The following is a 25848-nucleotide window of genomic DNA, read 5'->3' as shown; positions in this document are numbered from 1 at the left end:
AGGCACCTCCAGTGATGATGACAGAAGAGAATTTCGAAGATCTAGGATACAACAAAGAAAATATATTCGACGAAACAGATGAAGGGCCACTACAAGAATACATGGATATGGAGACAGATTCAGAAGAAAGGTTAAGCGGAGGAACAGCGGAGGTGATGGAACAAGGATCAACCACCGAAACTCAGATTGACAGCGAATTCTTTGGACTTGTAGCGACGTGACCAGAACAGAGAAAGAACCTGGACCCAACCATACATGAAGCAATGAGTGGAGAAGACAGAAAGCACTGGGAGGAGGCCATGCAAAAGGAGCTGGATGGATTGGAGGCGATGGGCACATGGGAGATAGCCGACCTCCCAAAGGGTGCAAACACTGTCGACACACATTGGGTACTCAAGATCAAAACCGATGCAAACCTCGTGCCGACAAAGTTCAAAGCCCGGCTCATGGCACGAGGTTTCACCCAATGTGAGGGCATCGACTACACCGAGGTCTTCGCACCAGTAGCACCCATCCAATCCATTCGAGGGGTGATCGCTGTCACAGCAGTACGAGATTGGGAAATAGATTCTATTGACGTAAAGCAAGCGTACCTGAACTCCACTATACACCATGATGTATATCTCAAGCCCCCAGTAGGAATCAAAATACCACCCAGAAAAGCGTTGAAGGTAGTGAAAGGACTGTATGGTCTGAAACAATCGGGCCGAGAATGGAACATTGAGTTAGACTCACATCTCCGGACGATCGGATTTCATTGCATGCCAAGCACACCATGCCTATACTCAAGAGGGACAGGCGACAAGATCACGATCATCACAGCATACATGGACGACATGCTGATAACATCACCCAGTCGTGATGAAGTAGACTGCACTAAGCGAGAGATCATGGACAAATGGGAGACGCAAGACAACGGAAGGATCAAAGAATTTCTGGGTATCAAGATCACATGTGATAGAAGACGGAGGAGGATATCTCTGGACCTAACGGCATACATCAAAGAAATGGTGAACAAATGGTTAGGAGGAGCAAACGAGAAATCTTGGGTACCCATGCTGAGCGTAGCGAACGTCGCCGGAGGCGAGAGATGTGAACCTCAGCGAGCAAAGAAGTATCAAGAGTTGGTCAGCCAACTATTATGGGTCTCCAACACAGCCCGACCAGATATTGCCTTTGCTGTTGGCGTATTGTCACGATATATGTCGATCCCGATCAACAGTGCATGGAAGGCAGCCATTCATGTGGTAAAGTACCTGAACCAAACGAACGAATATCAGTTGCACTTAGGAGGGGAGACAAACGAGCACTCGGATACACCGGTAACGACGTATACCGACGCAAACTGGGCATCCGACCCCACAAATGGACGAAGGAGCACCTCGGGGTCGATAACATATGTGTATGGATGTCCAGTGAGTTGGAAATCTCATGTTCAAAAGTGTGTGGCATTGTCAGCAGTCGAAGCAGAGTTTGTCGCCGCTTCCGAAGCGGTGCGAGAAACATTGTTCTTCTCATATTTGCTCTGGGACTTGGAGATCACGGACGTTCGGCCCGTGCTATACACAGATAGCCAGGGGTGCATACAGGTGAGTAAAGATCCAGCCAAGCATTGGAAGTTAAAGCACATCGACACACGGTATCATTTCGTCCGCGATCACGTGCAAGAGGGCGATGTGGCAATCAAATATGTCGGAACAGCAAACAACATTGCAGATGTCTTGACAAAACCTTTACAGGGTCTCAACACCTCACGATTGGCTAGGATGATAGGGCTGGAGATCCCGCCGAAGGGGGGAGTTGAAGATGCATCGGCATCTCAAGCAAGATGCACGTGTCACGGCCAAGACACCGAGGTGCAGGAGGCTTACTTAAGTGAGAAGCACAATGAGGTACATGACTGTTGTCATGGCGACAGCTCAGTGGCACTCAGTATCATAGCAACACAGGAGTATGAATGAAGTGACACATCCTGTCTTGGATAGGACTAGAGCAGTGAATGGAGTATATATATGTGTTTGTCATTTAGGTTCACACTATGAAAAACTAAGCATTACATAGAACATACAGCTGTGGTAAAGGGAGTCTGATCGTGACCCCGATAACGCCGTATACTAATTGTTATCTTCAATTGTTTGTATATGCACGTTGTAAGGGAGTAAGAGGGAAGCTAATTTAAGAACAAAGCAACGATAGGAATTCGAATTCTCTCGTGCGGAATTGCATGTATTCGCACGAGAAAGTGACCAGGCGTGACATTGACCCACACACGCTTTCTCTCCCTTTGTTCCATCATCTCAACCAAGTCCCCTTTCAACTTGGTCCTTTGGTTGCTTACTTGCAATCTGCAGATCAAACGCGCTTACCCACGCCACCTCGCTAGCAAAAGAAAGGAAGGTCGCTGGGCACTTTGGCGCCTCTCCTTCCTCACCTCGTCACATACAAGTAGAGCCCCCCCCCCCACGGATTCCTCGAAACCATGATCTCCGCCTTCTTCATCTTCAACCTAAAAGGAGAAGTGCTCATCTCGCGTCTCTTTCGCAACGATCTCCGACGATCGATCGCAGACATCTTTCGTATCCAAGTGGTGTCGAACGCAGACGTTCGTTCTCCCATCATCACTCTCGGTTCCACATCCTTCTTCCACGTTCGTCACGAAAACCTCTACATTGTCGCCGTCACCAAGTGCAACGCCAACGCCGCACTCGTCTTTGAATTTTGCTATCGGGTGATCAGCATCGGACGATCGTATTTCGGTGGGAAATTGGACGAAGAGGCGGTGAAAAACAACTTTGTTCTCATCTACGAACTTCTTGACGAGATCCTCGATTTTGGTTATCCTCAAAACTCAGAGATCGAGACACTCAAGATGTACATTACTACCGAAGGAGTCAAGTCGGAACAAGCGGTACGAGAGGATTCCAGCAAAATCACAATTCAAGCTACGGGTGCGACAAGTTGGAGAAGAGCAGATGTAAAGTATCGAAAGAACGAAGCATTTGTCGATGTTGTCGAGACGGTGAACCTGTTGATGAGCAACAAAGGAACCATTCTACGCGCGGATGTGGATGGAGCAATCCTGATGAGAGCCTATCTTAGCGGTATGCCAGAATGTCGTTTCGGCCTAAACGACAAACTAGTGCTGGAAAAAAACGACAAGAACAAAGGCAAAGTAGATGCGGTAGAACTGGACGATTGTCAATTCCACCAATGCGTCAAGTTGTCAAAGTACGACAGCGACCGTTCCATCTCCTTCATCCCGCCGGACGGAGAATTCGAACTGATGCGCTATCGTTCGACAAGCAACATCAACCTGCCCTTTAAAGTGCATGCTATTGTAGAAGAACTCTCCAAATCCAAAGTCGAATACACGCTCAACCTAAAGGCCAACTTTGATTGCAAGCTCAACGCAACCAACGTCGTCCTGCGAATCCCAACCCCGTTGAATGCAAGTACGGTCAAGTGTCAGGTTAGTATGGGAAAAGCAAAATACGTGCCAGCAGAGAATCACATAGTGTGGAAGATAGCCAGAATCCAAGGCGGGGGGGAAGCAAGGTTTGGTGCAGATGCAGAGCTGAGCAGCACCACCCTCAGGAAGGCTTGGAGTAGGCCGCCGATAGAGGTGGATTTTCAGGTTTTGATGTTTACAAGTTCAGGCTTGTTGGTAAGGTATCTGAAGGTTTTCGAGAAAAGCAATTATCAGAGTGTCAAATGGGTTAGGTATTTGACTAGGAGTAATGGTAGTTATCTGATCAGGTTCTGATGGTCCATGGACAGCAGCCATCTCCAGCAGCCATCTCCAGCAGCCATCAAAGTGCGATTCCAGGCAAGGGGTGTATAGCGTCCGTCAAGCTTTAAAAAAAAAAAACTTTATCCACACCATCGTCGACCCTTTGAATGTGGGGAGATGTCGGAGGATTGACAGATTATATATATATATATATTGGTTTGTTATGATGTTCGTCATCCGCTTTTGCCCCATCCGCTGCTGCTGCTGCTGCTGCTGCTGCTGCTTTTGTTCCCGTCACTGTTGATGAGAATGCGAATACTTACGAGGTTGTGATGTTGGTGGTAAGAAGAAAAGCAAACATGATTCTTGAGGAGCAACTAAATATTGTTGGAAATTGCGATCTAGTCCGATCTAGGAATAATGTAAATCAGATCTGTAGAGGATCGGGCTTAGCAGATTCAATCGGCGATCAGGTAAAGTTAGGGCCACTTCAAAAAAAAAAAAAAAAAAAAAAAAAAGCGCTCTAACTCGGCCAGATAGAGTTGCAGTCTCAAGACCACAGACTCCAACTTACCCCCCATCAACCCCTTTGCAAGCGGCAATCATCACATCACAACCACCATAGAGACACTGCCACAATGACACTTAGCGAAGGAAGAGCCGGGAAGGAGGTATCTTAAGAGCATGACGCTACTGTTGAGAGGTGGGCAAGTGACAAGGCTGGACTATCCAATCGAATGCCCTGAGGAAGCTCCGCTTAGGGCTGAGGCCTTGTTGAAGAGTGAGGAGGAGTTAATGTTGCAGGTTGAAGCGCGAGATGCTGCTTCTAACGACCCCTACCCCTCCCCCCGCCACCTGCCCTCATCCCCGCACCGCCACCGCCTCTACCCCTTGCTCTACCTCTATCCATCATCCCTCCTCCCCTCGCCCCCCTCGCTCCCCTCGCAACCGGCTCCTTCCTCTTCCCCTTTGGCTTCGGCGCATCATCCACCAACAACATATCCAAGGGCAAAGCATCCGGTAATATCCAATACCTGATATTATTGCCCCTGATGCTCAACGTATCCAGAGCTACAGCCGGTCGTCCACGAAGGGTCATTTTAACGGTTTTAAGATGCGTGTTCATCTGGATGTCTACGCCGGTGACGCTTCCATGAACGACGGTGCCGTTCTTAAGCTCGATTGTCACTGATTCATTGTTGAGCTTCATCAAAAACCTGCATTGCCACAAAATAAAAGGGGGGGTGAGGATCAGCAGGAGCTTTGCAGACGGCAACAGCGGGTAGGCCAGGCTTACCTGACGAGCTTCATCTTGGATACAATTCGACGCTATGTAGCAAAGATGTGCGCCTTGACCCTGGGAAGAGCTATCCTCGGTGAATAGCTTGTGATTAGGGAGTCCGGCCGTTTTCTAGAGCGACAAGTGTGGTGGATGCGTTCAAGTGTTGATGGTGAATGAGGTGCAAGTTAGCAATTGGGCCGTAGGTGGGAATGTCCACCTCGACCAAAGGAATCTTCTGACGATTCGATCAGGCGTCCTTTTGGTCCCGATCTAGCCAATCAATCGGGGAATGATGACGAAGCAGGCAAGCAAGCCAAGTCGCGATTCGCGAGTCGCGCAGGCGAGACGCGAATCTCTCGTCACTCTTTGCTCCACCAAGCCTGACTCGGAGTTGAGCATTGGTTCGATCATTCATTCCTGCCACCAACACTGGGAGGATAGCGACACAGAAGATGAAGCATTCTCCATCCTCGACCAACTGATCAAAAGGCGATCTGTTGTTTGCCCACAATGGGCATCCAAGGCCTTCTGCCGCTACTCAAAGATGCTTCTCTCCCCATCCACATTTCCTCCTATTCCGGTCGCACACTCGGCATCGACACCTACGTTTGGCTTCATCGTGGTGCCTACGGTTGTGCACGCGAGATAGTCCTAGGCGACCCCAATCCACGATACATCTCCTACGCGCTCTCCCGTATTGGTATGCTACAACACTTCGGTATCAAACCATACCTCGTTTTCGACGGCGACAAACTCCCCGCAAAAACCCATACCGAAGACGATTGAGAATCGAAACGCTCTGAAAACCTCGCCCGTGCACAGCAACTCGAAGCAGAAGGAAACCTTCAGCAAGCTCGAGACCTCTATGCCAAGTGCGTAGATATCACCCCTGAAATGGCCTACCAACTCATTAAAGTGCTGAAAGAGCAAGCGATACCCTATCTTGTAGCCCCCTACGAAGCAGATGCACAACTGGCCTATCTGGAGAAGTGCGGTGCCATCGATGCCGTTCTAATGGAAGATTCGGACCTGCTAGTCTTTGGATGCAACACGGTGCTCTTTAAGCTCGACCAAGCTGGAAACGCAGTGGAAATCAAGCAAGAGAGGTTTTAGACAAATAGGCAGATAGCCTTGTCAGGCTGGACAGCGGTCGAGTTTAGACAGATGGCCATCCTCAGTGGCTGCGACTATTTGCCCAGTATAGTGGGGATGGGCCTGAAAAACGCACACCGCTTGTTGAGAAGGCATAAGACGGTGGATAAGGTGCTACAGGTAGTTAGGCTGGAGGGCAAGATGAGCATTCCTCCGACCTATCCGAGCGAGTTTAGAAAGGCCGAATTGACCTTTGTTCATCAGAGGGTTTTCGATCCGTCCAGTAGCAAGGTGGTCACGCTTACGCCCTTGCCCAGTGGCACGCATGATGATATGCTGCCCTTTATTGGCGCTCATATTGAGGATGAGATGGCGAGAGCGATTGCAGATGGCATCGTTGATCCTATTACAAGGGAGAGGATATTGGATAGAGTTGCCAGGTTGGGGATGAGGTGTTCGAGTGCGAGTAATCTCACTGCCAGCTCGAGTGGGTTGAATACCTTGCATAGGAGTACCACTGCTCCCATAAGCTTGGGCGGTGGATCTGGGCTGGCGGGAAGCAGCTTTGATAAGTCCTCAGTGAGTACAGCGTCGGGATCGTTTGGAGGAGGAGGCAAGAAAAAGGTGGTTAGTAAAGAAACTGGCTTGCAGAGTTTGAAGATCTTCTTTGGTGCTCCGAAGAGCAGAGAGAAGAGCGAAAAGAAGGAGGAGAGAATCGCGCTGGCTCCTCGTGATACCAATCGACCTTGGCAGCCCTCCGCACGGCCACCCTGGCAGCCGGTAAAAGAGGTGAAGGCAACACAGAGCAAGCTCTTGACTCGTTCCAACACCACCCCTCACCCCACTACGGTATGCAAGACGCCGAAAGTGAGGCAAGACCATGCATACCTCCACCTGGGAGGCCAACTGACACCACCGAAAGCCAACGACTCGGGGTATTGGCAAGACGAGTGTCATGATCTGCACGACTTTGTTCCGTCTAGTAGTCCTCCGCAGATAGAGCTCAACGAGTCACAGCGGATTGTTATGGATACTCAGCAGCTGTGCCTTGCGAGCAGCACAGCGGATATTCGAGAGCAACGCGAGGCGAGTGTCGCTCCAACGCAATCCCTGCAGAGTACAGGTGCCTCTGGGGAGAGTGGGACGAGTGCGGCCGTGGTTGTACCTCAGACACCGTCGAGGAAAAGAATGAGATCGCAAGAGGCGGCGCCGGTGCTTTCGTCGCCAGAGAGTGCGATGGAGAGCGGCTTTATTTCTTCCCCTGCTTCGAGCGTTTGTGGTCGTGGAAAGATTCCAGCTTACAGAGGCAATGGGGGAGAAGAAGAGGAGGAAGACGAAGAGGAGGTTACTCTGCCTAGCTCGCCGTTGTTGGATGACATGGTGGTTGAACCAGTTACGCCCTTGATGGTCAAGAGTAAAGCGATGCTTAATACCAGTGCCAGTAGGTCTAAAGTGGAAGCATTCCGATATCCTGCAGCGACTCCTCAACATCAGCACCAGCAGAAGAAGCGAGTAGAGCGAGTGGAGCGAGGGAGAACAACGCTGCCGAGGAGAGCCACCGAGTTGGCCACTCGCACAGCTGGTAAACCGGGCCTCTCGCCTTCTCTTCTTAAACTTGCTTCCTGGGAAAGCATCAGCACACCAGCAGGAGCGCGCAGTGGAGCGTTTAAGCCGCGTAAGATGCCCAAACGAAGCCCCACTCTGCTTTTGCGCGAGCAAGAAGCAGCAGGTGCAGCAGAGGGGAGTGCAGGGGAGGGGAGCAAAGTTGAAGGCTTGTTTGACAGGTTTAGGTTTTCCGAGCCTGTGGAGCAGGCAAGTACGGGTGCAGCGCAGGCGGGGGGAGGTGGCAAGAGGCAGTTATCTTTCTAGACGATGCATTTCAGCATCTCGTCGTATTTGGCATCCAGTCGTGTTTGGCATCCAGTCGTAATCCTAGCATTGGCAAGGATGCCATCGTATTGTCTTTTCGTATATACGGGAGATGTATCTCTCTGAGGCTGTTGGTGTGAAAACCGAGATTTAAGCCAGGCGCAATGACATTGATTGCATCGGCGATCTTCGAGCTGAATGAAATCAGCCGTTTTTCAGCGGTTACCAACGCCAAAATTACTCTCGATCCATTCTTCAGCACCTTGACCATCATCGTCACCATCGAACGGCCCATGCCAGCAACCAACATGTCTCTTCGTCCACCGACAAACCGTCAAGGCCCAGCACAGGCGCCAATGGCAGGCTTTGGAGTCATCTTCGTCTCGCTCTGTCTGATATTTTCCATCATTCCCCTAGCCACGGTTCTGCCTAACTACAAATCCACTCTCCCTTGGGCCTCCACCAATGATGGCCAAGGCTCTCTGGATGTGCGACGGAGAGAGGATTTGCATATGAGGCAGGAGGTTTGTAGGATGGAATTCCCACGCTTCTATCCGCAACTTGCTGCTAATGAAATAGCTTGGAAGAAGAAGGGAGGCATTGGATATCATCATGTACAAAGTGCTGCGAGCAGTTGTAGGCATGGGTGTGTGCATGTGCTTATCAAGCACGGACAGGTATTTATTCGCCAACAGGCCAAGGACTGGCAGAGCAGGGTAAGGTCGGTGTTGCAGTTGCTGACTGATGCCTACAAAGGGGCGGGCGAGGAGGAGAGGTCGATGATGGAAGGGATAGAGTTGGTGATTAGTACTGCTGACTTTGATGGATTCACAGATCCCATCGGCAGTCAAGGAGCTGGCTGGGTGTTGGATAAAAAGGTCAACGAGACTGATGGCCAATATCTGTTCCCAGATTTCAGCTTTGCCTCTTGGCCCGAAGCGGGAATCGCCTCGTACCCAGAATTCAGGAGGGCAGCAGAGCAAGTCAACGCAGAAACCCCCTGGAGAAGCAAAGCCAACAAAGCATTCTGGCGTGGCGATGCTCTGCTCAACAGCGCAATCCAAGCCAGAAATAGCCTCCTATCCGTCGCCACAGGCCCTGGGACAGAAGAATGGTCAGATGTCAAACGAACAAGCTTCTGGGAACAAGGCCCAGGAATAGACAAGATCGTTTCTGCCCCCGAACACTGCCGGCATAGATTCCTGATCCATTCGGAAGGTGTAGCTTATTCCGGTAGAAGCAAGTTCATCCTCGGCTGCCATAGCACCGTGATAACGCACGAGCTCGAGTGGGAACAACATTTCCATCCGGCCTTGATCTCTTCTCCTTCTTCCCCAGATCAGAATCACATCCAACTCCCCGGGACCTACTTTGAAAACCTTGCGCAGACAATGCAGAACCTTATTCGAGAGGAGATCGATGCAGAAGGTGCCATTCTAAGCCGCATGGCTACTACCGGGGAAAAGATCGCAAAGAATGCCAAGAGGACGCTAACGGATAGATATCTGACGCCCGCTGCGACGGCGTGCTACGTGAGAGCGGCGTTGATGAGCTACGGGAGGATGATGGATAGCCGTAGCTGGCCAGGAGGGCAGGCAGCCGAGCTGAGGGAGGGGGGTGGGGTGAAACCGGGTGCGGGGACAGATAAGGCGACCCTGAAGGATTTGGGTGTCAAGGGTGATGTCGAGTATGGCGTCTGGTGTAATTTGGGTCAGCCTGAATGGCCGCCGCAGTAAGACCAAGAGGAAGAGACTGGCTCGAATGATGATCGGGGTGTGCTACCTTTTCCTGGCAACGATACATACGCCGACGGTTGGTTCCATCACTCCTCCTCCTTCGCAGTGTTGCTCAAAGATTGGAGAAAGGCAAGAAAGGATTGCGTGTGTGTGTGTGTGTGTGTGTGTGTGTGTGTGTGTGTGTGTGTGTGTGTGTGTGTGTGTGTGTGTCCTCGTTGTGCTTGCTTGCGATGCTGGGCTACAAGGGAGAAGCGCCAAGGCTTGGCATCCAGAACTCGTGTGCAAACATACCATGCTCTCTACATTGACGAGGTGGTTCAGGCGATACATGCGCGCCTATCTTTCTCCAACCGACTCGGTTGACAGGACTCCAAGATGCGCTGGGAGCAAAACTGCGAGTCGCCTCTTGTCGAGTCATGAAACTGCTCCAAGAAGTGCGGCTTGCTCTACTCGATCTTCGGTGCCTATCAGCAACGCATCCATCTCTGCTGGTCTTGTTGTAGCTCGACACTTGCCTCGGCGCTTGAACACTGCCAACTTGCACCTCTTCCCAGCTGTCGTATGCTGGATGCTGCTCTAATCCGTCTTTGGTTGGGATGTTGCAGCAGCCTGGTCCTTGTCCACCGAGTGCGGTTTGAGTTGTTGCTCCTTGAGTTGCCGATTCTTGAGTTGCCGATTCTTGAGTTGCCGATTCTTGGCGCTGGATGGAATTGCCAAGGGTCCAGCCATGATAGGAACGATAGGCGTCATTTCCCACCGCCCGAGTTGCAAGATCAAAAAACAGAGCCTTGGAAAGAAAAGGCCCAATGCTAATCTGTGGCGCAAGGGTGGCAGTGCAGATAGGTGAGAGCAAGAGGGGCAACAGAGTGACATTGCCTATACGAGATTTTGGACAGACAAAGGCATTGTGAGTATGAGGAAAAGACCGAGCAGCAAGACTTAGATGGCTGGCAGAGCTGGCTTGTGTGTGAGCAGGATAGCATGTCGAACAGCGCCAGACATGCTATTCTGTCAACACAACCGACGGTCGGGTAAGAACCCGAGCTTCTCTCTGATCAGCAGCAAAGCAAGGCCGACCTCTCAAGAGGAGGGGCCCTGACTACCGCTGGAGCTCTCGGGACCACCTTGGCCATCCGAACCACCCTGGCTTTCCTTGCCAGAGTCCGTACCAGCGCCGCCGGAAGGTCCACTGGAAGAGCCCTTGGATTCTTCACCGTGAGACTCGCCGCTTTCGGAACCAGAGCCTGAGCCACCCTTGGCCTTTTCATCCTTCTTGTCTTCTTTGCCCTCAGGTTTGCCTCCTTTCTCGTCACCACCACCAGACTTGCCTCCTTCCTCCACACCGGTGGGCTTTCCACTCTTCTCATCACCACCCTTCTTTCCCTTCTCGTCTCCGCCAGGCTTGCCGCTTTCCTCTACACCGTCGGGCTTGCCTTTTCCTTCTTCCTTGCCACCCTTCTCGTCGCCCTTGGGTTTGCCACCGTAGCCCTTTGCACCTTCCTCAGGGCCGCCCTTCTTGTGAGCAAAAGGGGGAGGACCGTGTGCCTTGTTTTCGATGCTAATGCCGTTAATGGAGGTCGGAAAAGTCGTCTTTGCCCTTGCCACCAGGGATGAGGATGATGTCGTAGAAGCGAGGCTTGAGCTTACTCATCCAGCTGCCGGCATGGTCGGTGTGAGGCACGAGAGAGCGTGCTTCGAGTCGAATGAGAGACTTGGAGTCGACGATAGGCTGAGCTTCGACGCAGGCAGGTAGAGCCAGAACGACAAAGGTCAGAAGAGCCTTGAAGGGGTAAGTGAGGTGAACCATGGCGTGGAGAGTTCTAAGGAGAGTTCTAAGGAGAGTGGTACTTGGATGCGAGATGAATACGATCTAAAGATAATCTAAGAAAAGACTAAGATGGTGTGTTGCGTGTATGATGAGTGAAGTTGGTCAACGGACTGGGAGAACGCTGCTTCCAACTTGGCGAATGGTCAGCTCCTTATATGCTTTCAACAAGATGATGCCGAACGCCGTTCGAGCAAGTAGTTATGCTGACTGCTTCCTTCCTGTCTGCTACCACGCCTGTCTGCTACCACGCCTGTCGTTCTGCTACTCAACAGGGCACCTCTCAGGGCACCTCTCAGGGCGCCTCTGAGGGCCACAATTGTGATCCTCCTGAACTTTCGTAGTGCGCGCCGCGCTTGTTCCCAGGCTGTATTATGAGAGGTGCAAAGGCTTTGGTGCCTCGTTTCGGAGTCGAGCCGAAGGCTATAGGTACTCGAGGTTGGCAATCTCGCAAGCACTCTGCCGTGGCTGGCACCTCGAAATCAAGCGGCATGGATAAACTTGAGTTGGCTTGAGGCTAACAGGAGAGGCGTTGGATGCCCGGAGCATGTGATCCCCACCACGCCCACAGTAGCTCAGCAAATGCTTACCACTTTCTGTGGCGTGAGAGGTTCCGAAGGCCACGACCAAGGCTTTCGGTCGGGCCGCTGCCGAACAAGAGGTGACAAGTGCAGGTGTGAGAGAGTGATGTGAGAGAGTGATGTGACTCTGGAAAGTGAAAAAGCGTGGGAACGGGGGGGCTGAATTCGCCATTGGCGCTCGGCGAAGCCGACCCAATATCATTTCCCTGCCCACGATGCTCTTTCTTGATGCCTGGATCAGAGGAGAGGAATGCTACAGCGCTGTGCGGCAGCTGTCTTTCGAGATGGCAAGCAGCCTCAGATTTGAGAGTTAGTATCGGAATAGCCGCATGGCAGCTCTTCGCCCTGGCAATTGCTCTTTGAGATCAAGCCGATACGCGCCCATCCGCTTCTCGCGTCACGCCCCCCCCCCCCCCCCCCACACACACACACAACACTGGTGCACTGTCAGGGGCTGCGCTTGCCAAAATGGCTTTTATTTTTAATTTTTATAATGGCCGTTTGGACCCTGAAGGTCTCGCTTCCTCTCGTCCTCATCTTCACCACGCTAGCCAACTTGAGCTTGACGGCGCGATCGATCGGATCCAGCGATAAGCCCTAGTAGTATGTTCTTCTCGCCGCAGTAAGGCGATTCGACGCAGCATCGGCCCTTCCGAACCGGTCATCAGAGCTCGAGAGGAAGGAGGGGATGGCAGGGATTGAGAGGAGGAGAGCAGTACAGCCTTGGACTCGACTGGGACGCTACAAGATGGTGACTTTGGCTGCGCTTTTCATGGTGGTGCCGCCATTGCTACTTGACGGCTCTTTGCTGCGATGGCACTGGTCGAGCTTGCTCTGGGCATCTCTGCTGCTGAGCATTGTGTGGACGTTGCTGCTGTTTGCAGGCTACCTCTTGGCCTGCCACGTCGCACATGTCAAGTCGACACAGCGCCAGCGTCTCTCCCCGGGCGGCCTTGGATCTCTGCCGCGCCTGGCATTCTTAAGCCAGGCAGCATGGTCAGCACAACGGACACGGTTGCAATGGGCTCGCGAACCACACGGCACCTCCGGCTCGGCTCGGAAAGGCTCCGACTCTGCTCCCGTGGCGCGAGTGATAGACCAAGTGGTGCAGCTGATCCTTCGAGACTTTGTCTGCAAATGGCATACTCCTCTAGCTACTGGCTCGCTCGAGCCATGCCGTGAGGATGCTGCGCCCGAATTCGTGCAGGCAGTTGAGCAGACGATTCGCGCTGCACTCGACAAGCTTGTTTCCCACGCCACACGGATCGATCTTGCCGACCTTGTGGTCCGTCGGCTGATTCCCAAGATCACTGCCCATCTTGAATCCTTTCGAAGGGCTCAAGCCGACTTTCGCGGCTCCTCCGAACACGCTCAGCTCACCAGCTTCGGAAGCGATCAGACGGACCTCTTCCTAGCCAGAAAGTTCGAGAATGGTCGTCTCCATCCAGCGGTGGGAGATATGAGCAGTCTCCATACCAAGCCCGCTGAGCAAGCTTTCCTCCGATCCATCAGCTCTCGCCTCCTTCATGCTCTCTTGCCCTATCCTGAAAGCGAGAGCACCTCGGTTGCCATCATCGTTCGCGAGTTGCTCAGTTGCACAATCCTCTTTGCTACCATCGAGTCCATCAGCGACCCTGACTTCTGCAACCATCTCCTCGAGCAAAAGGCTGGTGCCGTCATTCACGAGCAGATCCTCGTCAGCAGGCTGCGTGATGCTCTCGACAGGCAAGAATCGCTATCGACCGCAAAGCCGCGCCAAGCAGCAAGCGTGCCCTTCGTAGACATTGATGCCAAAAACCTCCTTCCATGGACACATGCCACCAAGAAGCCAGATCAAAAGTCTTTCGACGCATTTCTACGTTCCATCCGACATGCTACTTCGCTCCTTGAAGTTCGCAGAACCAAGAATGACATTGCTGTCCAAATCAGAAAGACAAAAACAAACCTAGAACGCTTGTCAGACGTGTCCTCCAACTCTTCCCGAGCAAAGCTCCAGTCATATCTGCATCGTCTCGAGTCCGCTTATGCTGCTGCTGAGCACAAGATCGCCCAGCTTGGATCTGACAAGCGTCTTCCTGCCCTCTCGGCCAAAGCTTCCGCCGGTGCAGATCCGAATGCTTCTCGTGTCAAGCTGCACGATATCCTGCTCAACCCCTCCAGCCTTTCCTTCTTGATGGAGTTCATGGACCGCCGTAAGAGATCCATCTTGGTACAGTTCTGGCTTCTCGTCGAGTCTTTTAAGAACCCTCTCGAAGACCTAGACGCCGACCCAGCTGCTGAACGTGAACAGCTCAACGCCGCTGCCAAGGCTCCACCGCCTTCTCTTTCGGCCATCCAGACTCTTAAGGAAGCCCTTCGCATGTTCGACAGTGTTTACTACTCCTCGCCTGCTATCAAGGTTTCTAGATTGTACGTTGACAGCGCAAAGCAGTTCCTCAAGTCCTCCGATGATGCTCCTATCACAGCACTACAGGTCTCGCGCGTCAGACGAGATGTGTTACGAGCTCAGAGACAAGTGTACGACGAGATGGAGGAGCAAGATTGGCCAAGCTTCCGCCAGAGCGAGCTTTTCCTCAAGGCAGCACAGGATCTGCTTCCAAATCCTCATCTTGCTGCAGGTCTCGCCTCGAGTGTCGCATCGCTCGGTGCAGACATGCAACCGTTTGTGCAATCCAAGGACGCGGATGTGCGCCAAGCCCCGCAGCGTCCACCTGCTCGCCCAGCGAAGCCAAATGTCGAACATGCAGACCTCTTTGGCACAGACAAGCCTAGGGGATCAGAACCAAAGCACGCCGATCTCTTCGGCGATTCCCTCAACGGCAGCAGATCAAAAGCGAGCGCCAAGTCAGACAATCTTGACATTCTCATCGGTGGACGAACACAGCACGCAGGTCCCGATGGAAGGACGCCTCTTTTCAGAGAGGATCCTCTGTTCGACGAGATGGATGACAACGACGGTCAAACCGACCACCAAGACCACCAAGGCGACAACAGCTCTGACTTTATCCACGTTGAGAAGATGGACGAACTACAAAGCGTGCTTCAGAGCATCATTGATGACGACCTGGACAAGACACGAAAGCGTCCGAATGGCCTCGCCTCCCTCGCTGCCAATTCTGGCAACAAGATCCGACGCGTGAGCGACCAAGAAGTACATCCCCAATCGTCAGGCTCAAACTCTCCCAGCCAGCCGAACACGCCAGGCGCTTCCAACGTCCGACTTGTCGCTGAGGACAGCGTATCGAATGGCGCATTTACCGCTCTGCCTGGCTTCAATCTGCGGCAGGAGATTCAAAAGATGGATGCCCAACTAGAGAAGCTCGAGGCACAAGCCGACATCTTGGATGCCCTTGCAAGGAAAGCCGAGCTCACCGGTGCCAGAAGTGGCGAGATGCGCCTTCTTGCCCAATCCATACAAGCAGTGCAAAGAGAAGCGCGAGAGATTCGCTGGCAGCGCAGTCAACTCGAACAGCAAATGGCCGCCACTCAGCTCGTACCGGGTCACACAAAGGTCTCCATACAGGGCACAATGATCTCGGTCGATCAAGAGGGCAAGGAGTACGCAGTCTATCTCATCGAAGTTGGCATTTTGGAGCAGGAGGAGAGCAAGCCCGGCGGCTACGCGAGAGGTAAGGAAGCTGTCGTCCCAACAGCACGAGGCTGGATTGTCGGGAGAAGATATTCAGAGTTCTGGTCTTTGCATCAAGCGTTGAAGGAACGCTTCGCTGAGGTACGGGCGCTTGAGTCCGATTTTCCGGGTAAGAGGCTGGTCGGTCTGGTCCACGCCCCTTTTGTTGACGCGAGAAAGGCAGCGTTGGAGAAGTACTTGCAAGCTCTTGTCAAGCTCAAAATGGCCTGCCAAAGCGAGGAGCTCCGTCTTTTCCTGTCCCAGACGCCCACGTCAGCTATACCGAGCCTGATCTCGCGTGCTTCTGACGACGCTGTTACCTCTCCGTCGCTCGGCAGCTCGAGTGCAGCTACGCCAGGCAAGCAGTCATCCGCCGCATTCCGCGGCGGTGGTTTGGTCAAGACCTTATTCAAAGGCGTGACTGGAGTTGCCGAAGGGCTTGACGACCTGATCGGCATGGGACCCTCGATGCTCGACGTCGTCGTCCAACGTCTCTCAACGCAAATACAGACCAAATCCGGAGCAAGGCTAGTGCAAGGCATCGCTGACATCGACACGGTCTCCCAAGCGATGGACAAAGATGCTACCCCCGCCGAACTTCGCGAAGCTGCGGGAGCAGGCACTACCTACTGGACCGAACCCATCTGTGATCTCTTTACCGAATTATTCGAGCTGCATGAAAAGAACAACTGGCTTCGACGTCAAGCCATCGTGATTCTTCTACAGCAACTGTTTGGCTCAACAGTCGAACGGAAAATCCGGGAAACCTTGTCGATGGCTCTCTCGCCTCCATCTATCACCTCTTACCTAACAGCATTCAAGGCAAGTCTTTGGCCCAACGGAGTACTTAAAGAGCCGACGCCGCCAAGGACGGCTGCAGAGAAAGATGCATTGCGAGAGAATGCTAATGCTAAGCTGGCCACTTTAATACCAGAGCTGGCTGCCAACTTTGTGGGAAGGGAAAATGCAAGGAAGGGGACAAGAAGGGTGTTTGCAGCTTTACAGAATAAGAGACTCAACAAGCATTTGATTTACGGGTTGCTGGATGTTGTGGTGCAAGAGGTGCTTGCTGTTGCATCCATGACGGATTGATGCAATTCACGAGTGTTAACATTGGTGTCCAGCGACGATGAGGTGTGTATGCTGATCTCAAGCGATTGCAATGAGTTGCACTTGTCTGAATGTCACCTTGACCTCATGAAGGACTTGCAAACTTGCAACAAGAAACCAATGGGAGAAGCACAGTGAAAGGAATAGACCAAGCTTTGCACGGGGACGAGATGGGAAAATGGGTATCATTGCAAAACCAATCACGAGCACTGACACGAGGCCATTTCGAACATGGTATTCAGTCGATCGATAGGTCGGCATGAGATGCAACGTTGGCAGGCTTCGGTGAGTTGGGATGTCGACTTGAACGACACTCGTCAAGGCTGCATGTAGATTCTAACATCTCGGCCTGGTTGGGGAGTACATGTGACGAGCAAGCTTGTTCGTCACTAGTATCAGCGAATTCCAAAGATGAGGTGGATCTCATGCCGAACTTGGTGCTGGTATCTGGGATAGATTGATCGAAGGATATTGATGTTTCCAAGGGATCGGTAGGAAGGGTGGTAGGAGGCTCTGTATTGTGGTCTTGTTGAAGCTGGCGTTGTCTCTCTTGGACTTCGAGGGGATGTAAGACTTTGGCTGTGGTGTTTGGGGATTGGAGATGTACGTGCAAGATAGCATTGCGAGCACGTTGAAGCATATCATCCACCAAGTTCTTACAACGCTGATATGCATCTTGCAGTTCTACATGATCTCTTACCAAACCATCGTCATCCTGGTCGCTGTCTGTCTCAAAATTCTCATCGTCACTCAAACCTGCAGTGGCCGTGCAATCTCGAGTGGCTGGAACAAGAAGAAGACCTCTGCCATCTCTGAGACGCCTTTTGAGTTGACGGATTTCTTTGGCTTGCTTCAACTTGGACACTTCAAGTGCCGAGTTGATGGCCATAAGACTTTTGTTGGTAATCTCTAGGTCGAGAAGTTTGCGATGAACTCGTGCCTCTTCAGCCTCTGCCACATGGCTGGGAGAAGGTGGACTTTCTGACGAACAAGACAATGGCACATTTGCTGAGTAGGACGAAAAGCTGTTCGAGGCAAGACTATGTCTCTCCTCAGCAACTGAAGTCGAGACGCGGACAGCCATGGATGCTTGCCTATCCAACAGGACCAGTTGGGATGAGTGATGCGTCGGAACCTGCTTCGAAGGACTCAATTGCAGCCAACCAGAAGAAGCATGATTTGGCAGTGACGGAGCTGGCAAAACTGGCTCAGGCGATCTACTCTTGGGAAGGAGAGCGCCACCTTGGAAGGTTTCCTGCGATCGTTGTGGAGATAAAAGATGGCGAGCAGGTACCGCTGAAGATGGAGTTGCCGGCTTCTGAAAACGAGACTCATCCGCTCCTGCTACAGGCGCCGGTGATGTAAGCGATACTGAATCAGCGAGCTGTAAGCTGCCAAACACGCTTGCATTCGCTGATGCTATGGCCATCGAGACGGTCAGATCGACACTGCCCTTGGCACCTCTGATCTTTGGTGAGCGTAGTGGGGCGAGATTTGGATCGACTGGACCATCTGTTCTTGCTTCTGTAAGTTTGTAAGAAGATGCGCTGGACCCGACGATGGAGCCTGATCTGGCGTGGAATGTTGGTGTCGAGCGTAGGGATGGAGAAGCTCTCGATAATCTAGCGGTGATGGTAGCCGATGCGGCTGACGAAGCGGAGAGAGGCCGGCCGGAGATGCAAGGGGACATGGCTGGGCTGGATGCAGCTGGCCAAGGGCTTGCAAAGGCAGACATGTCGACACGGGCTCGACCAGTTCCGGGAATGGGGCGACTCGCTGTCGGCGTCGAGAGAGAGGGCGATGAACAGCCATGTTGCGCTCTGACTATGCGAGGACGAGGATTGGGTGTCACAGAGCTGGAAGGAGATTCGGATGGACCAGCATCCATGCGGGCCATGACCTTGCGTTTTGTAAGAGCGGTGGGAGTGGATTGCGACATGGTCGATAGCTATCTCTGGCAAGTAGCGCAGTTTCAGGGAGCCAATTGCTGGCGAGGCTCATCGATGCGAGCGAGCCATTCGGAGGTGTTGCTGCGCACAGTATCTGGTCGTAGTGCATTCAGGATTACGGCGATGCGAATCTCATGCTCCTCTAGGCGCCAAGAGTGAGTAAGGATTGGCATAGAATGAGGAGCGTTGAGATGTGGATGGGTGGATGGTGGTGGGAGTGCACCTAGATGGGTCCAAGTGTTGGCTTTGCGTGTTGGTTGGAAAGGTAGGAATGAATGTGATCGCAGCTCTCTCTCTGTCTGTCTATCTATCTATCTATCTATCTATCTATCTGTCTATCTGTCTATCTGTCTGTCTGGACCAACAAGACTCAGTGCGTAATCAAAGGCTGATTCAGATAGCTTTCACACTCGCACAAACAGCAACAGGCCAACAGCAACATCTTTGTCAAGTAGCACATGGTCAAGATTAGGCGTCGATGCTCTCAAAGCGAATGTCTCGACATGCAGGGGTGGATGTACTTCAGTTGACTTGCATTGCTCTCATCCATGTATGCTCTCATCCATGTATGCTCTCATCCATGTATGCTCTAGGCGAACAGACTCCAATCTCGAATCTGGAGCGACTGGGCTGCGAGCTGGAAGGTGGCTTGTGCTTCAGAGGTCGGTGTGGGTTGCTGCGAGTTGCTTGGCTCGTTGAGGCTCAGTACGAGATCGATGTTCTTTGAAGCAAGTCTCCAAAGTGCCACTCTGATTGTCACTGCCTCTTCGGGCTGGCACGCTTTGCCGAACTTGCTGACCAGCTGAGTTCCTGTGAGCAGAGCGGGTGCAGGTGTTGCCGGCGGTTGAGCATCTTGTGGTGGCGCTTGTGTCTCGTCAACTGTGGAGCTGCTTGCGGCGTTGTCGTGCGCTAATGATGAGAAGTGGAATCTGTAGTACATTGATGGGTGGTGCAAGGCATGTCAGCTGCTCCCTTCCATCGAGGTGTGAAGCAAGCAATCCTGACTATTCACCTGAGCGCCTTGTCAAGAGTCTCGTCTGCTCCCTCGTCTCTTGCTAGCTGCAGAACCTCTACAATGAGACTGACATCCGAGTCATCCCTTACGAGCACCTCTTGATGATCCGGTACCTGTCGAAAGTCGCTGTAGGTCGCAAGCAACACAAGTAAGACACAATCGCATGTCAGAGCAAGAGAACACAGGAGTCAAGCCAGAGCACACACACCTTGCGTCAATGAAGCCTTTTGGTAGCTCCACCGTGATCGCACCGCCAAAGAGCTCTCTCCTTTCTAATGTAGTCGTCGTTGTCGTTGTCGCCGTCGTCGTTGTCGTTGTCGTTGTTGTGGTTGGAGTCATTGTTGTTGTTCTGGAAAGAAACAAGGATCTTCTCGGACTGTCGGACAAGCTTGGCTAACACACACCACCCTTGCTTTGTCATCCACTGTCATCATTTCTGATCGATCGCGATTTCAATCATCCCAAATCATCCCAAATCGGGCTGTGCCAAGCTCAGCTGATTTTGGACTTTGCCTCTAGTTGTGTCACGTGATAAAATCGGTCGTGCCTGTTAGGTCGCTTAGTTGGCCTGTCTGCGATGTGTGTCTGTGTACGCCTTGCTTTATCTCTTCTCTCATCCCCTCATCCCCTCATCCCCTCATCCCCTCATCCCCTGCTGCTCTACCTTTAGACATGGCTCCTGCCGCTACCGACGTCCGCAATAACGACGGCATTGCCAACTACACCAAGTTCTGGCAGAAGGACTCCAAGGATGACTCCGCTACCGACATGGCCAACCGTCTCTCCGAGTACACATCGGTTGTGAACGGCTACTATGACGGCGCCACCGACCTTTACGAGTACGGTTGGGGTCAGAACTTCCACTTTGCCCGCTACTACCCTGGTGAGGCTTTTATGCAGGCCATCGCTCGTCACGAGCACTACCTCGCTCACCAGATGGGTCTTAAGCCCAAGATGCGCGTCCTCGATGTCGGATGCGGTGTCGGTGGTCCTGCTCGTGAGATTGCCCGTTTCGCCGACGTCAACATCGTTGGTCTCAACAACAATGAGTACCAGGTTCAGCGTGCCCGCAAGTACACCGTCAAAGCCGGCCTCTCCGCTCAGGTCGAGTTCGTCAAGGCTGACTTCATGAAGCTCGACGAGCAGTTCGGCGAAAACAGTTTCGATGCCGTCTATGCCATCGAGGCTACCTGCCACGCTCCCAACTTCGAGGGCATCTACGCTCAGATCCACAAGGTTCTCAAGCCTGGAGGAATCTTTGGTGTCTACGAGTGGTGCATGACTGACGCCTGGGATGGCAGTAACCCCGAGCACAAGCGCATTGCACACGGCATTGAAGTCGGTGATGGCATTCCCGAAATGCGCTCCATCAAGAATGCCCGCAATGCCCTCACCACGGTCGGCTTCGAGATCCTTCACGAGGAGGACCTTGCCGACCGCGACGACCCTATCCCTTGGTACTACCCCATTGCCGGTAGCTTGAGGCACTGCCAGACGGTTTGGGATTACTTTACCGTTGCACGTATGACCAAGATCGGTCGTGCTGCCACACAGGGTGCCGTCAAGGTTCTCGAAACCCTTCGCCTCGTACCCCAGGGTACTCACTCGGTTGGTGCATCACTCGTCACTGCCGCCGACGCTCTTGTCGATGGTGGCCGCACCAAGCTCTTTACACCAATGATGCTCTTCGTTTGTCGCAAGCCCGAGTGCAAGTGAATGTCTTGGCCTATTGACCTAGAGAAGTGCATGACATGATCCGCATCCCTTTCTCATATCATTGCTTAACCATCTCGGCCAGGCACGCACGCTGCACTCCCATCAGATCTCCTTGCATCTTAACACACACACACACACACACACACACTTTCCTCGCTTCTGGCCTGCTCACACTATCACTGTCGCTTCGCGGAACCCTGTTGTAGAAGTAGAAGAAGAAAACATTGCTTGCAAATTGACTTGATTCGCATGCCATTCTCACATATCAATGCCTCTTTTCCCTCTTTTCCCTCTTTTCCCTCTTTTCCCACAACTGGTACTCGTACCACGTCTCGCCTTCGCTCCTTACCCTATCCGACCAGTGGGCCAGTGCAGAAGGGAACGAATCGCCGAGATACTCTCGCAATGAATCCGTCGAGGCTGGTGTCCACTCTTGTTGACTGAGTAGCTTCGACGGTCGCTCATCGGATGAGCTTTTGTCACTCGTCTTGCTTGATTGTAACAGGATCTTGCGGGCATGTTCGGCATCAGCTTCGTACTGAGCTTCGGTTCGAAATTCGGGGAAGAATACATCGCAGTCGTATCGAGGTGCAAGGATTCGTGTCACCAATAGCTTGTCCACTGTAGCCAAGCTCGAGTCGAGATTGAGAAGGTCCGTGTAGAGTTGTGCACCTCCAATCACAAAGATCCTATTGATCCTTTCTTCTTCGCGAGGTGCAGAGAGATGCGTTAAAGCCTCTTGGACTGATGGGAATACTCGAACATCCTCCCATTCCGGGTCCCTACAAAAGCGTGTGCGAGGCATGACATCAACCAGCAGGGAGGGTTAGTCAAACTCGTTCAATACATGTAGAAGCACTCGTCCGCTGAACGAACAAAGCGGATTGTACTCACACTCCCAGGTCCCTAGAGCTCTGTGTACGGCTAATGACAATGTTCAAGCGGCCTGCTAGTGGTCGAAACTTTGCAGGGATGCTTGCCCACGTCTTCCTTCCCATAATGACAGCATTCCGAGTTCCTTGCCTGCTTCCATCCTCAGCAACGTAGCTTGTAACGCTTCGGAAGTATGCCATCTCTCCCTTCAACCTCCAAGGCAGCCCACCGTCCTTGCCGATACCATTGGCCAGCGACATGGCTGCCACCATCGCTAAGCTCAGCTTGCCCATCTTGTACCATGAACCTTGTCAAGTCAGAGTCAAAATGGCCTGTCAGAATGGCCTCTAGGCTTACTCATCCACTGAAGATGGTAGTGGTGAGAGTCAGGTGCAAGTTCGACGAGGATCGCGCACCACAAGTCAAGAAGTTTATCTTGGACGGCTACTCGGCACCCAAACATGTTGAAATATAAACAAGTTTTCCTACCCATAACCAGCAATCGGGAAGAGTCTCCGTACAATGTCACTGCTGCTTTAAGACAGAAAGATACATACTCAATTGACTAAGAAGCATGCTAAGAGCCTAGCGCTCCCAGCCTGATATACATACATCTCTGGTACATGCCAAATGCCGGTCTATCCTCCCTACTGACCATGCCTGACAACGAGCAGGACTGTGTTGAACCCGATCTTGTGTTGAACCCGATCTTGTGTTGAACCCGATCTCTGCTAAGATCGGCCTCGCCCGATCCCTCTTTTATCGTCTCATGTCATCTTACATCATCATATTGCATTGCTATTTTCAACCAAAGAACCTCTCACTCTTTCAACAAGTCTTAATCAACACTTTACACCTCCCGTGTTGGCTAGCACCTTGGCACATCCTCAACCCTTCCCACATCAGCAACAATCACAGCCAACTTTCGCATGCCACCTCGATCCACAACTCATTACAACTGTAGACAGTGCAAAGTCAAAGTACTGTACTGCTGCCTTGGCAACAGAAAAACAATACTCAATTGACCTGAGAGAAAGAGTGTTGCAGACTCCAACTCTTGGCTTGAGATATATATACAGTATCAAGGGGCTCTTGGAGGTGCGTATTGTCATAGGGTTGGATGTGCAGAAGCAGGAAGAACAGATGTCATATGAGAGGAGCACAGGAATCATAGGATTGGGCAAAATAAGGGTTATGGCAGAGTTCATCGAGATCTGTAGTAGAAGTGGTTCTATGACAGATCTCACCCAAATCTGCACAAGTGGGAGGTTACTACAAATCCCACCAAAATTGGTAGTATCTTGATTGTAGGATAGATCTTGCCAGAGCTGGTGAGATCACACTGATTCTCACAAGTCACAGCAGGACAAGACATCATGGACAGTGGGTCTGCCACCCTGATGAAACAGGGGGCCAACCCAACAATGAACTTGGAATACAAAGGTGGGCAAGATGAGACAGGGAGGTGAGTTGCCACCCAGATGAAGTGGGAAGGGCTCCTGTCAATGATGAAGCAGCATAAGTTCTGCCATCCACATAAGTTGAGAGGAGTGATGTCAATGGACTGCATTGTGAGGCAGATGGACAGGATAAGAGGGGTGAGGGGGAGGAGCAGTGTCAAAGAAACCTCCCTGGGTAGGAGCAGTGTTGCAGATGACATTGCAGGAGTAAATATAAAGCCATGGTCCTCATCATAGCAAGTGAGTGGATTCTCATCCACTCTACACCTTACATCGCTAGTTATAGCTTCACAGAAAGTATAGTTAGTATTCTGTCAACAGTTGCAATTGCAGAGCATTGCATCTAACATAGTGTGTGTGTTGTATCACCACTCATTGACATTGATTGACACCAAAGGCAGTTCTTACTGCAGTCTGGCTCTCTCAATCATAGAACCAAAGGCAGTTGTCCACTGTGGTCTGGGGATCACCTCAAGCACTCAGTCGACACACTGGACACTCATGTCAGCACCACCAACAATCTCAGTTGCACCAGACCTTGGTGTCAGTACCAGTTCACATCAGTTATTGATCATGCCAAGCTACCTCTGGATGGAATGTCCACAGTGGTCAGTTGAAACCTGCAATAGCAAACCAACTATCACATATTAGAGCAAGAAAAGTCATAGAGGCCTTCTATGACAGATCTTGATCAAAATAATAATACACAGGACTTTACTACATATCTCGATGGGATCTGTAATAGATGTGGTTCTACTACAGATATCAGGTTTCAGGTGCGAGACCCCTGACAGGTATATTGGTCTCTCACAACTTTCCTGAGACCTTTCGAGTTGAAGTGTGGCATTGAGCAGGACCAAGCAAGGTCCGAGATCTTGCTGCATTGGCCCATCTTGATTGTACGTCGCTCAGCTCGACGTGAGCACTGCATTCCTGAACAGGAAAATAGACAAGGTTGTACATGTATGGATCCCCCCTACATTCAAGACACAGGAGAACAACAGAATGTATTACCACCTCAAGAAAGCACTTTACAGTCTCAAGCAGGCAGGCCACCTCTAGCATGCTGCCCTTGACAAACAGTTACAGGTGTTTGATTTTAAATGCTGCCATACTGAGCCATGTGTCTACATATGAGGAACCAAAGACACCATGGTAATGCTGGCTGTATACATAGATGATCTACTTGTCATTGGCACAACAATGTCTCATGTTAGGTCTGTCAGACAACAACTATCTAGTGTCTTCTGTATAACAGATCAAGGGAATTTTTTTTTGCATATCATCAGCATGAACATCAAGTATGATCATGAAGCACATACACTCTCAATTGATCAAAGCAGGTACATCAAAGAAATCTTGGAAAAGTTCAGTATGAGCGACGCTTGGACATGTCATAGGGTCTGCGCAGGAAGATCCGAAATGAGTTATGGGGAGCCTTGTGCACACAAAATGTGAAATCCACCAGATCACAGGTTTCCAGTTGATTTCACTGACAACAACCACATTGTGTGCTTCTGGTTGATTTCACCAAACATGCTGCAAGAAGCTCTCATCATTACAGAACAGGCCGATGGGTTATGGGGAAGCAACAGGAGGCTTGGTAGAGAAGGTCTCCATTGTCAAGGGTAAGGTTAGGACAACAGGAAAGGTTTCATGTGCAAAGAGAGGGTCCAAGTTCAGCCAAGAAGAGGACCAAGCTCAGGAGCATGTGGTAGGTTACCACACAGGGGGATGTGCTCATGATCACATGGAACCAGTCACAAGGGAGGCTGCATGGACAGGAGTGGGACAATAAGGGTGTTCACACAGTCAGGGAGGGCCACCAGATAGGGGCCAAGAGAATGGTCATGGATTGAGAGGAGAGGGAGCTGGGCCAAGGGGACTGGCATGGGAACTATGAGGAGGAAGGGCAGTGTCAAGGAGATCAACACTCCTCAAGAGGAGCAGGAGTGGCGTTGCAGGCAACACCCTTCAAACAC

At 51.7% G+C, this 25848-nt stretch overlaps 11 protein-coding genes across 11 annotated transcripts; 7 read left to right on the top strand and 4 right to left on the bottom strand.

The window, feature by feature from the left end:
* Positions 1 to 263: 263 nt before the first annotated feature.
* Positions 264 to 1961, top strand: UHO2_04083 (uncharacterized protein; the record flags this gene model as incomplete). Its single annotated transcript, XM_041560040.1, has 1 exon — positions 264 to 1961. One exon carries the CDS (start codon positions 264 to 266, stop codon positions 1959 to 1961), a length of 1698 nt encoding a protein of 565 aa, XP_041415974.1.
* A 518-nt stretch (positions 1962 to 2479) lies between these two features.
* UHO2_04082 (putative clathrin-associated adaptor complex medium chain) lies at positions 2480 to 3763 on the top strand (the record flags this gene model as incomplete). Its single annotated transcript, XM_041560039.1, has 1 exon — positions 2480 to 3763. One exon carries the CDS (start codon positions 2480 to 2482, stop codon positions 3761 to 3763), a length of 1284 nt encoding a protein of 427 aa, XP_041415973.1.
* Positions 3764 to 5522: 1759 nt separating this feature from the next.
* On the top strand, positions 5523 to 7973 carry UHO2_04081 (uncharacterized protein; the record flags this gene model as incomplete). Its single annotated transcript, XM_041560038.1, has 2 exons — positions 5523 to 5712; positions 6160 to 7973. The coding sequence occupies 2 exons, from the start codon at positions 5523 to 5525 to the stop codon at positions 7971 to 7973; spliced, it is 2004 nt and encodes a 667-aa protein (XP_041415972.1).
* Positions 7974 to 8329: 356 nt separating this feature from the next.
* On the top strand, positions 8330 to 9709 carry UHO2_04080 (uncharacterized protein; the record flags this gene model as incomplete). Its single annotated transcript, XM_041560037.1, has 1 exon — positions 8330 to 9709. The coding sequence occupies one exon, from the start codon at positions 8330 to 8332 to the stop codon at positions 9707 to 9709; it is 1380 nt and encodes a 459-aa protein (XP_041415971.1).
* Positions 9710 to 10789: 1080 nt separating this feature from the next.
* On the bottom strand, positions 10790 to 11516 carry UHO2_04079 (uncharacterized protein; the record flags this gene model as incomplete). Its single annotated transcript, XM_041560036.1, has 2 exons — positions 10790 to 11267; positions 11422 to 11516. The coding sequence occupies 2 exons, from the start codon at positions 11514 to 11516 to the stop codon at positions 10790 to 10792; spliced, it is 573 nt and encodes a 190-aa protein (XP_041415970.1).
* Positions 11517 to 12863: 1347 nt separating this feature from the next.
* UHO2_04078 (uncharacterized protein) lies at positions 12864 to 16835 on the top strand (the record flags this gene model as incomplete). The annotated part of the gene is made up of 1 exon (XM_041560035.1): positions 12864 to 16835. One exon carries the CDS (start codon positions 12864 to 12866, stop codon positions 16833 to 16835), a length of 3972 nt encoding a protein of 1323 aa, XP_041415969.1.
* A 256-nt stretch (positions 16836 to 17091) lies between these two features.
* UHO2_04077 (uncharacterized protein) lies at positions 17092 to 18792 on the bottom strand (the record flags this gene model as incomplete). Its single annotated transcript, XM_041560034.1, has 1 exon — positions 17092 to 18792. The coding sequence occupies one exon, from the start codon at positions 18790 to 18792 to the stop codon at positions 17092 to 17094; it is 1701 nt and encodes a 566-aa protein (XP_041415968.1).
* Positions 18793 to 19391: 599 nt separating this feature from the next.
* Positions 19392 to 20156, bottom strand: UHO2_04076 (uncharacterized protein; the record flags this gene model as incomplete). The annotated part of the gene is made up of 3 exons (XM_041560033.1): positions 19392 to 19731; positions 19815 to 19943; positions 20026 to 20156. The coding sequence occupies 3 exons, from the start codon at positions 20154 to 20156 to the stop codon at positions 19392 to 19394; spliced, it is 600 nt and encodes a 199-aa protein (XP_041415967.1).
* Positions 20157 to 20489: 333 nt separating this feature from the next.
* On the top strand, positions 20490 to 21533 carry UHO2_04075 (putative delta(24)-sterol c-methyltransferase (erg6); the record flags this gene model as incomplete). The annotated part of the gene is made up of 1 exon (XM_041560032.1): positions 20490 to 21533. One exon carries the CDS (start codon positions 20490 to 20492, stop codon positions 21531 to 21533), a length of 1044 nt encoding a protein of 347 aa, XP_041415966.1.
* A 265-nt stretch (positions 21534 to 21798) lies between these two features.
* UHO2_04074 (uncharacterized protein) lies at positions 21799 to 22699 on the bottom strand (the record flags this gene model as incomplete). The annotated part of the gene is made up of 2 exons (XM_041560031.1): positions 21799 to 22315; positions 22428 to 22699. The coding sequence occupies 2 exons, from the start codon at positions 22697 to 22699 to the stop codon at positions 21799 to 21801; spliced, it is 789 nt and encodes a 262-aa protein (XP_041415965.1).
* Positions 22700 to 25018: 2319 nt separating this feature from the next.
* Positions 25019 to 25725, top strand: UHO2_04073 (uncharacterized protein; the record flags this gene model as incomplete). Its single annotated transcript, XM_041560030.1, has 3 exons — positions 25019 to 25267; positions 25431 to 25580; positions 25627 to 25725. The coding sequence occupies 3 exons, from the start codon at positions 25019 to 25021 to the stop codon at positions 25723 to 25725; spliced, it is 498 nt and encodes a 165-aa protein (XP_041415964.1).
* Between the last annotated feature and the right edge of the window lie 123 nt (positions 25726 to 25848).

This window comes from Ustilago hordei, assembly GCF_900519145.1.
Source record: "Ustilago hordei strain Uho2 genome assembly, contig: UHO2_contig_07, whole genome shotgun sequence".
Classification (NCBI taxonomy): Eukaryota; Fungi; Basidiomycota; class Ustilaginomycetes; order Ustilaginales; family Ustilaginaceae; genus Ustilago; species Ustilago hordei.
The sequence above is the reverse complement of the archived record's forward strand: the minus strand, read 5'-3'. Positions and strand labels throughout refer to the sequence as shown.